General features: G+C 37.7%; 1 protein-coding gene across 2 annotated transcripts in view; it reads left to right on the forward strand.

The window, feature by feature from the left end:
• The window catches only part of bmp2k (BMP2 inducible kinase), a 47,427-nt gene extending 36,591 nt beyond the window's left edge, over nucleotides 1-10,836 (forward strand). For both annotated transcript variants that reach the window (XM_062981371.1, XM_062981372.1), the window contains exon 16: nucleotides 4,487-10,836. In XM_062981371.1, the coding sequence (XP_062837441.1) occupies nucleotides 4,487-5,913 (1,427 nt within the window). In that variant the 3' untranslated portion in view covers nucleotides 5,914-10,836. The remainder of the gene's footprint in view (nucleotides 1-4,486) is intronic.
• The last annotated feature ends 476 nt before the right edge of the window (nucleotides 10,837-11,312 follow it).

The following is an 11,312-nucleotide window of genomic DNA, read 5'->3' on the forward strand; positions in this document are numbered from 1 at the left end:
AGGCCTGGAGAACCGCCTTGTTGCAAGACTGGAGTTAAAGGGACAAGTGGTAGAGAGTTGTATTTTCATTTGAATACACATCAGGAAGAGGGGTGTATAGAGATTCTCAAGCAACAAATGGTGATCAAGATATTGTCGAGTAAAATGAGAGTACCAAGTTGCAGTGATGAGTTTGGGTAAGTTTAAAACTTCTTATAAAATTAAGCAGTTGGAAAAGATCACGAGAGCCATCCACTTCATGCAAAAATGCACAGTCAAAGCACTCCCAATAGATGGTCATCTAGCCTCTATTTAAAAACCTCTAGAGAAGAGGACTCTACCAATCAAGGCAACATATTGCACTTTTGAACATCTCTTACTGTCATGAGTTCTTCTGTACGTTTAAGCAGGATCTCTTTTCCTGCAGCTTGAATCCATTGTTACATGTCCTAATCTCTAGAGCAGCAGAAAACAATCTTCTCCTTCCTCAGTATGGCATCATTTCAAATATTTAAACATGGCTATTATGTTTCCTTAATCGTCTCTTCTTCAAGCTAAATATACTCGGTTACTAGAACTGGATGAATAATAGAAGGTTGCACAAGTTTCACAGATGGCAAGTAGCTTTTTTATCATGGTAGAATTGCTTTATCTCTTTATCACATGAAAATCTCCGATATGCTATAAGTTACAAATTGTTATAAATGCACACATTCCATGTTTTGTTAAAGGAAGGTTAAATATTTAATACTTTATGAGGAGTGCCACTACATTACATAGAAAAGGTTTTCCCATCTCATGTATTTACCATCTCTGTAGTACCCTTTTCTGTAGGAAAATTTCATTTTCCTTCCCGTTGCTTCTCAAAAGAGAAATGACTTCTGCATGGTGTGCTTGAGGATGAATATATTAATTAATCAATGAAGGGAGCTCAGAATTCAAGAGGTAGCCATTACAGTTATAAAACTAGGTTTGTTGTTAAGTTGAATTACTTTGTAAGCCGGAATAGGTACATTTTTAAAGTCATTTTTTAGTAGCTATGAATAGCAAAGGGAAGGGTTGATGCCTCTGCAGTGTTTGTTTTGCTGTCTGTGCCCCTGTTCAGAAGAGTTCACCTCGCTTTCTGCCCCTGTGAGAATTGGATTTTGAAAAATGTGGCTTGTTGCAGAAACAAGGATTGGTGGTAAAGCTTAGGTGGGAACACCTTTTCCCCATGATAACTCTTTTCAGGAGGCAATTTCCCTTCCAAGGGGTAGATTTCTCTCACTTCTTGTTGTCGCAGCCCTGTTCTTAACTGTGAGGTGTTTGTAAGTTGGATGTTTGTAACTTGGGGACTGCCTATATATGGATGTTACAGGTTTTACCTAAAGGTGCGGGGAATGCAAAATTTGCATGTGTTGTCTGACTCAAAATAAGGGCAGTAACCAGCTCCTAAATCCATCACAGTGAGACATCTGCCGCTCTGCCTGTTGCCAAAGACTAGTGCAGATTTAGTTGATGTGTCTCAGCAATCCATGGATCTGACATGTGGCAAATTGCTGTGAAATGATGATGGCAGTATGTTACCAATTCAGAAGGAGCTTTAAAATGGCTATGCCTCTGCTTTCTCCCAGCCCCTGAAATGATGAACTAGCAGAAGGCATGTAATTACTTCAGTTGTTGCAAGCCATTCATCCTCTTATAATCGGATGTTTGCAAAAGAACAGCAGAACAGATTTTTTTTCCTTGAAGATTGAGATCTTATGATTAAAGATGTTCTACCTGCATTGGATTTCAGGGCGGGACAATAGCCTTGTACAAGAGACAAACATGATTAGAAGTGATGTAATCTGCACAGTACATTGCAAGCAGATGTTATACTACAAAGTTCTCCAGCTCTTCATAAATTTGGATTTGAAATGTTCATTGCAGCAGTTTAGAGATTGCTTCAATCAAATCTTTTTTTAACATGTTGATCTTAAAGCACATTTTTACGACATTATTATGGCAGTAATTTACAAGTGGATCTGAGATTTATTTCTCGAGCATTTTAAATGTAACCATCTAAAATGAAATATGGATTTATTGGTGGAGAAGCTGATTTGGATTTAGAAATGGCTTTAATGGTTTCTGTGGAGGGATACATTTTTGAAATAGCATTCTGTCAGTAGTATTGACCTGCTACATAGGAAAAGGTTAATATAGCGCTCTTTTGAAATTAAAGTAGATATAACTATTGTCTCTAGACTTTTACAAAAAACCTTAAAGTGTGTTGAAGATAGAAACACTTACAGGAACTATATGACTTTTCAACAGAGTTCCATTTAACCAAGAAAAACACCCAGATGGGTTGTTTACAGTGAGAAGGAACTGCACCACATTATATCATTATTGATCTCCTAAATGTATTAAAATAGAAATGCATGTTTGCGGTTGCAACATATGTGAATAAAAGAATACTTTCACTGACTGCTCTTTGCAAATGGATATTTGAACAAAAAATGTTGTTACCCATGTAGACAGATTAAGCTTTTAATCTTACAAAATAATCACATCCATGTAAATAATTGCAGCATCCTAGTAAATGTTGGCAATGGCAGGATTTAGATGACATAGCTTCCTATACTTATGCATTATGGTTATTCCTTTGGGAAATCTACATCACATCAAGAGAGCAAATCCACATTTTAATTTGACTGTAAAATCAAATACACTAAACTTAGAAGAACCTGACACCAGAAACAGATTGAAACAGGAATCTCCTCATGTTTCTATTCATTCCAGTTGTTTATCTCACAAATGTGGGTGCAGATGTTTGAAAGTATGACTGTATTTATGGGGCAGTGGAGCAAAAGAAAAAAGAAAAAAAAAGACAATAGTGCTTCACTTGATGTATTCTTGCATTTTAGTGATCATCATTACTATATTATCTTTACCCTCTCTTCAGCTGAATAAAGTTTCTGGAATGTTTTGCAAAGATGCAAAACATTCCCTCAGGCATTCAGTCTAAAAAACTTATAAGAAAGAAATCTGGAAGGCTGGAGGGAAAAGGCAAACACAGACACAAGTCTATATATTCACTGGGGTAGAATGAGGCAAAACAAAGACTCTCTGCCCCGGAGTGTGGTGGAGGCTCCTTTGGAGGCTTTTAAGCAGAGGCTGGATGGCCATCTGTCGGGGGTGCTTAGAATGCGATTTTCCTGCTTCTTGGCAGGGGGTTGGACTGGATGGCCCACAAGGTCTTTTCCAACTCTATGATTCTATGAATGAAAAAGTCTTTTTTCAGTAGTCTATGATAACCATAGCCAAGGATTTAAGCACATCAGTGTTGGATTCTCCAGTCTGGGCTTTTAAGATGGCTTTGACAGGTCTTTTGTGCATCCACACTGGTTAAAAATGCAAAGTAAGACTAAATTTACAAAAATGGAGAATTAATTAATTGATTTTCCTGCTTCTTGGCAGGGGGTTGGACTGGATGGCCCACGAGGTCTCTTCCAACTCTACTATTCTATGATTCTAACTGAAGTAGCTTTGGGCATTGGCTTAATAGATTCTCAAAGGAAGTTTTCAGAAGAGGTTTTCAAATTAGTTGGTATGAATAAAATCAGGAGACATACCTCTGGTTTAAACAAAAAGGAGCGATGTCAACATTGGGACCCCATGTTTATTGTGATGAAGTTTTGGGTGACTTGAGATATAGTCTAGTGAATGGTGCCTTGCGGCAAGATAGTGTTCAACATATTAACTTATTAACATTGGGAGAAATAATATGTCCATATATAAATATAGCAGATAATTTTTTTACAGACGTTCATCAAGGAAAATCAGATGTGGAGGGGATTTTGAAGAGAATCTAGTCCAACTTCCTGCTCCAAGTAAACTGCAGTTCGGAGTTCTGTACTAGCATTCTTGAGGGAGGGGACAGTAATAGCAGCACATTATTATCTTCTTGGGCTTTATAAGAGTTCTAAAAAATACTTTTAAAATTAACTTTCCAAGCTCTGGGTATGGTTAGTTAGACTAGTCAACAGAGTCACAACCACAGATTTCTAGAGAAGGGTTTTTAAGAAGATATTTAGACTGGAGAGTTAAGATTGGAATGTACATTATTGCTGTTCCTACAACTAGGAAATCAAGAAAGATTTTGTTTCCATGCCTGACATGCAAGCTTCCCAGAGGCAATATTTGCCTGCCTGTTGTTGCAGACCATGTTCTTTTAGTTTGATTTAATCAGTTAGATTATTTATATATGCACAGTGGACTTTTTTTACAAGCCAATTTTTAAGTATTTTTGAAATTGCAGACTGCTTCCTAAATGGATCCCACAATGCAGTGTTTGCAGAAGTCACTGCACAGCAAGGATTTGAATCTGATTTCCTTTCAGTTGACTGTGGTTGTTGAGTTTGGCTATGCTGTCATTCAAGAAGATACAGCCTTCCCATTGTATAACAAATAGAAATTTTATATGGGTGTATGTAGTAAATGGTAAGAAGTAACTGAAATAATTGTGTATTCTTCATCCTTGTAGGTTCTCCAGGAAGTGAAATTAATAGCTCAGCCAGCAATACAGAACACAAGATAGAGAGTCCAACCAAAAATGAAAGGCTTAACCAAGTTGCTGAGGACTGTGAACCTGGAAAGAAATTGGTGGAAAAACATACAAAAAAAGGAAGTGATGAATCGGAAAGTGATTTTGAATCGGACCCCCCCTCTCCGAAGAGCAGTGAGGAAGAGGAGGAACAGGAGGATGAAGAAGTTTTGCAGGGTGAGCATGGAGATTTTATGGATGACAATTACACCGAACCAGAGAACTTTGGCCAGCATCCTCTTCTCATGGATTCTGAGGAAGATGCAGAAGATGATGATAAGCAAAGTTCTGATTCTGATTCTGTTCATGTTAGGCCTGTAGAGGAGGTGCCTGGTAGTAGATACAAAAAAGAAGCTGGAAGTGTTGAGACCAAGGAGCCTATTTTACAATGCTCTATATTGTCTGAGACCAAGGTGAGTCCCAAACAAGAGTTTGATGTCTTTGGAGCAGTTCCATTCTTTCCTCTTCAGACTCAAGAGCCTAAACAAAAAGATAGCAAAGATTTCTCTCCCCAAGCTGATTTTCCAGGCTCAGCGCAAGATCAGGATGAGTTTGATGTCTTCACCAAAGCCCCATTTGGCAGGAAAATGTCTCAGCAAGATGATTTGATTTCAGGTTGTGAAAATCAACCTATTCCTATATCTCCTATGTCTCCTGTGGATGTTTTTGGATGTATCCCATTCCACCCTTCCTCTGTTTCAAAAAGTGATGAGAGTAAAGAGGATCTCTTTGGGCTTATCCCATTTGAGGAGATAGCAGGAAGCGAACAGCAACAGCAACAGAAAGCAAAGCAGCAGCAACGGAATCTGCAGAAACTCTCTTCTCGCCAGAGACGCATGAAACAGGAGGGATCCAAGACCAATGGAAAGCGCCATCACGGCACCCCAACTAGCACTAAGAAGACTTTGAAACCCAATTACCGTACACCTGAAAGAGTCCGAAGGCATAAAAAGGCTGGTCGCCGGGATTCCCAGAGCAGCAATGAGTTCTTGACGATCTCTGATTCCAAGGAAAACATTAGTATTGCCATGCCCGATAACAAAGACAGAGTGAGCTCTCTGCAAACAGAGGATGCCCTTCTGGATCCTTTTGGAGCCAAGCCTTTCCACCCCACAGAATTGGTGCGCCACCCTCAGCATCAAGGACTGGGTGATAACCGTGGGGATCACAACACAGTCGTTCCTGGTAGACCTAGGCAGGGCTCACTGCTTGGCAGTATTCAGTCTGGCGATGGACTAAAACTAACAGATGATTTTGGGGCAGTTCCTTTTACAGAACTTGTGCCTAGTATGGCATCACAACAAAGCCAGCAACAGGCAGGAGAGTTAGATCCATTTGGAGCTGCTCCATTTCCTTCTAAACAGTAGACTCTTCCAGATTTATCTCTTGAATTACATTATTCTGATTATACACACCACCACAATATCCAAGTGGTTGAAATAAGAGGAAGCTGTTCTTACAATTACTACTTAATTCATTTTCAGTAGTGACTAGAGCCTCTGTTTTTAAGTACAGCATATACAGTATGGCTATAGTGAAGGGTAAACCTTTTCAATAAGAAGTTTTTCCCCAAAAGAAAAGTTATACATTAGCTACTATGGCAATTTTTTATCCATCCATAACCATTATGTCCTTCCTGTGGCGCAGTTACACTTCAACAAATAGATGGAAAATTTTATGTACCGTAAGTGGTCTGATGGGACAGGATCCATCAATACAAACTTGAAAAAATGCCTAAATAAGAAGCTCGATTTACTTGGAACTGATTCACAGTGTTTGATCTAAAGCTTTATTCTCTCTTAAACATCTTGGAACATTGGTTTGTTGGCTTAAGATTGATTCCTACAGCATGTTTGAAGAAATCCAGATGTCTCTTTATATATGTATGCCAGAACTCTGCTTTTTTCCAATAAGTGCCATTAACCTGAAACAGGGATAGCTGTAACTCTTTTAAGATTTCAAGAATTTTGGTAGAGTACAGTACTCGAACAAATTGGGAATGTTGAAAGGAAATTGCAGTACACAGCTGGACTTGTACAGTCCATTTCAGAAGAGAGAGACTTTTATTTGCATGTAGTGTCTGAAAAGACAAGGGCGAACAGAAACCAGAAAACGTGTAGCAAGTTCAGACCTGTAAAAATATTAAGTGTGATTTTTACCCATTGTCTAGTTCCTTTAACTGGGCTTTTGTATTACAGATAAACTATGGATGTCCTAAAAGTGGTTTTTTAACCCCCTTCCAAGATTGCTCTTAATGTTTTTCATTCTCTCACAATATTATACTTCTAAGAGTCCATGAAAAATATCCTGAGCTCTAAAAAAAAATTGTAACTTGAATTTAGGCAGTTTCAGTGAAAAAGTATAAAACCAGAGGCTGTATAAAAAGCAATTCTGATTTGAGTGTGCTACCAGTAAACTGCATAAACCACCAATGCCTTACAACTGGGATCACCATGTCCTGTTATAAACTTACCTCTGAGCCATTTGGTGCTCTTGAGACACTGTTTTAAAAACATTAGTGCATAACGCTGAGTGAATGCATAGTACACCTCTGAATTTTCAGCTTGAGAGATGGTATTTTGAATGTTCTTGGCTGTTTGCATCAGGTATGGCCATCCTAGAGGGCAGCTTGAGTTTTGGGAAGCTTGGTCTTCTGAGATGAGAGATCACCTTGGTGGTTACTTTATCTAAATTACACAATAGGGTGTGGTTAGAATCTAGAGAATGCCACATGGAGAGCAATGTAGACTATGTGTGCCCCTGTGTGTTGGATTTCACAACAAAATTAATTGGTTCCTGCTGCTTCTACTACAATCAGCACTCTTCCTTCTTCTTGGAGCTTACAGTAACCCTAAAACTTGCTTCAGAGGGATAGGAAATCCCCTGGCACAGGTTTTGGCACCATGGAGGGCTGCAATAGGTGAGAAGAAAAGAAAAGTCCAAATTTTTGATGGCTTTAGATATGTACACCATTGTATTTTACAAATTCCAAAGATCTTTCTGAGTTCATGCATACTTGACACATGATCCTGGGATTTGCACATTCATTCATTATTTGGGTGAATCTGAATAGAAGCACTTTGGTACATTTTATACAAGGTACACAAATTGGTCTTTGGGGTGTATCTTGGGTACTGATTAGATGGCTTGAATGTAGGGGAAGAAATGTGCCAGAATTGGCAAATTTCCTTGAAAGGTAACTGGGGGCATCTTCTGCCCTCAGTCATCACATGAAAGCAAAATATCAAAAGACAAACCTTTTGATAATTTGTTACTACAAGGTAAATTTGAAAGTAGTGAACGATGGATACCCCTTAAAAGTTATTTTTAGGAAAACAGTTGTGATCAGGGGTTCCTTTTTTCCAGGAGAGTAGTCTTGTAAGGGTTTTATATGAAATTCTGACTAGGGGTGTGTTTCTACACTAGAATGAAGCAATCACTGTCAGGATAAGTTCAAATTCCAAAGGCAGTAAAGCATTTCTTTTATACTGTTAAATATTTCTGAAAAGCACATTAAGTGAAAAATAGTTAGCTCTGTATGTACTTCTGTATGCTTGCTTCCTTATTCTTGTGCCAAAACCTCTAAGAATGCAGTACAGAAGTTGCTAAAAAGCAGCAAAATTGCCACTGGATATCTCTATCCAAAGACTGCTTCAATCATGACAAGATTTCCTGGCCAGAAAGCGATAAGCTATGTCTTCCCAGGATGTGAACCTACAGTAAACAGAAGGCAGCATTCATTCATATTGGTCCCTTATTGTGTACATGGAAAGGCCTTTTGAGAAGGAAATGTGTCATGATTGAAGCATCCATAATGAATTGACATTCCAAAACCTGCAGAGGTGACCACATCCATCAGGTGCCAAAGTAATATCCTCTCACTGTTTCTAAAAATGTAGGTGCTTTCAGGTTGCAAAAAGTGAGCATCTCCTAACCTTCAGTAGTTCTGAAATCCCATTGAAATTAATGGTACTTTAATTTACACTTAATGTGATTCTTAATGTTATTTTTATGGCTTGAACTATCTGGTTGATTTTCCAAGTGGTCTGAACAACCTTTTTTCTTGCATGACAAATGGATAGAGTCCTTCCCCCCCCAAAGTTAAGAATGTGAAGTTTTATATGAAAAATACCTAAGAATAATCAGATTGTTGCATTATTTATGTGCAATAACCTACATTATTTTCAGTATTTTCCTGAATTTTCTTTCTTATACATATAGCAAGTTATTGATAGATTTGCTCTACTTTCATATAGACATACAAAAAGCATTTGACCAAGAGATACAATTTTATTCTGCAATAATTAAGTGGTGCGGAGGGCAGGAGTAGCACATTGGTTTAGTTCTCACTTGCTTCTGGATCTCCCAAGTGTTTCTCTTGAAAATTAGTTGTGCCAGAAAATTAACAAGGCCTTTTTCAGTCATCAGGTCTGATAGAAAGTTATTTTTTTTCAGAGGAAAGTCTCTTGGAGAAGAATGCTTATTGCTTGTAATGTGTGTGCGTGCTGGTTTATTGTGTGTGGAGGTAAATAGTATGCATGAGTATAAGGGCAAAAAGTATGGACCTCTGCAGGTTTGGGGCCTAAAATATATTCTGTAGCATATTTCTTTTAAGGCCAAAGTAAACAGAAGTGGCCATTCAAGTTAAAGCCAACATTCTTTGCTTTCCAGTAGGGTTTCTGATATCCTCTTTGCTTCTTATATTACAGACTGGAGATAGTCTCTTTTTGCATAAGATATTATTTTCATAGGTCACTGTAAATAATGATAATTATTATTATGTTTTGGTTTTTTTTAAGCATTTGTTCTGAGTATAGTGGCAGACCCCTCAAAACTGATTTCTGCCTACTTTGCTTTTGCCAAGAAACTGTGGAAAGTGTGTGTAATGTTTCTGGACTTCATATAAGACATTTATCAATACCTTTGGGGAAAATGTTGTTGCTTATATTGTGTGGGTACTGTGTGCATACGAAGACAAGTCTCATGGTCTTCTGTAAAATAGTATAAAGATACCGATTCATACCAATGACAGCCCAACTGAGAGTTATTGTTCTCTCCAGATATTTTTTCAGTAGTATGTAGCAGACAGCCAAGTAGGGGTTGAATCCTGTTTTGTAGTCCTACCTACAGCAGAACAATTTAATTGTTCTTCAAGTTACCAAGTTCTCATGGACAATCTACTTGAGTTGGGACTAGCAAGTGTGTTTAGCCCTTGATCTTCCAAAATCTACTAGGGATGGAAAAACATAGGTTTTCCTAAGGTGCTTTTTTTTTTTTAACTATTCTGACAACTAGGCCTACTATTTAATTCCAGAGGTGGAAGTAACATGCTGTGGAAAAACCTTCAGCATGGTAATTACCAGCAGTCAGTATTTTGTATTTTCTATAAAAATCACCTCGGGATAATGGTACTGTCAGCCAGATTTATAAGTTCTAATCCAGTGAAAGTACAATGGTTGAGCCTAGTGAATCCTTCACTGCCACTCGCTAATTCAAATATTGGTTTGGGGGATCTAAATTCCCTTTTGTATCTAGCCTGTATAAAAGAAGGACCTATCTATCCATATATCCTGCTTGATCCTTCTTAAACTCAGTGGCAAGCAGCCAATAATTTACATGGAAGTTTCAGTGTCTAAGTTGGGAAGGCGTGAAAAGAAGTCCTCACCATTCTCCTCCTCCCGAAAAAAAAAGAACCTACTGTGAGAATAAATGGATACAGCTACTACTGTGAGAATAGCAACTAGAGTTTATCTGAAGATTTTTTTTATATATATATATATATATACGATAGGGTGTATTTTTATATAAGAGAAACGTATATAAAACATACATGCGCACATATCACATCTCTTGGAGTTTGTGATCTAAAACATAACATTGCAGTCACAATCATTTACAAAGCATTGGGGAAAAGAGCAAATTCCAGCCAAAAGCTGCTAAAAGAATAACAGGAAAATGCAAACACAATGTTAGCCCAGTTATTTTTCTAGAGTGCTCCAGTCCTTCTCTGGAAAGAAGTGTAGTATCTATAGCAAAGTTTGGTTTCTGTGGCTATGACAACACTCAAGAGTAAAACTGTGTAATGCTATATTTTAATTGCTGGCAAAACAAAAAAAAAACAGCTTTAAGTGCACTTTTTCAAATTACACTTCCATTTCTTGTTAGACTTGAAATTTCTAAAGCGCTTGTGTGTGTGTGTACCACTAATACAGAACTTTAACTTTTGTGTGAAATTGTATCTGAGAAAACAACTTTCAGTTGTTACTAAATAAATATACAAGATACCATGATTTTGAAGACCCTTCTGTGATTTTAAGAGCTACTCAAAATATATTGACATTTTACTGCATTATTTACAGCTGTCAATGATTTATCCTAGTAATTTCTGCCAATATTAGATTAACACATTCATTGTGATATCAGTGTTTATTTATGAAAGCCCCCGTCAATGAAACTGATCCAAAGAAATATTCTAAAAATGTTCAACAACGCTTAAAGGTCAAAAGCAGGTCTGAATGCTGCCTGGGACTAGATCATCAACGAGTGGAGTCATTTCAGCTGGAGGGGCAATGTGTTTTCAATATAATCTGCCTTGGCCAGCAACTAGACTACAGAATGCTGGACCTGGCAAAGTTTCTGAACAGTTTCCAAAAGCAACTCCATGTACAGCATATTACAGTCATCCAAATGAGATGTAATCTATTCATGTTTTGCTATAGCTAAATATAACTCAAGGAATAAATGCAGATAGCACATCAGTTTTAGC

Source organism: Anolis carolinensis, chromosome 5, assembly GCF_035594765.1.
Source record: "Anolis carolinensis isolate JA03-04 chromosome 5, rAnoCar3.1.pri, whole genome shotgun sequence".
Lineage (NCBI taxonomy): Eukaryota > Metazoa > Chordata > Lepidosauria > Squamata > Dactyloidae > Anolis > Anolis carolinensis.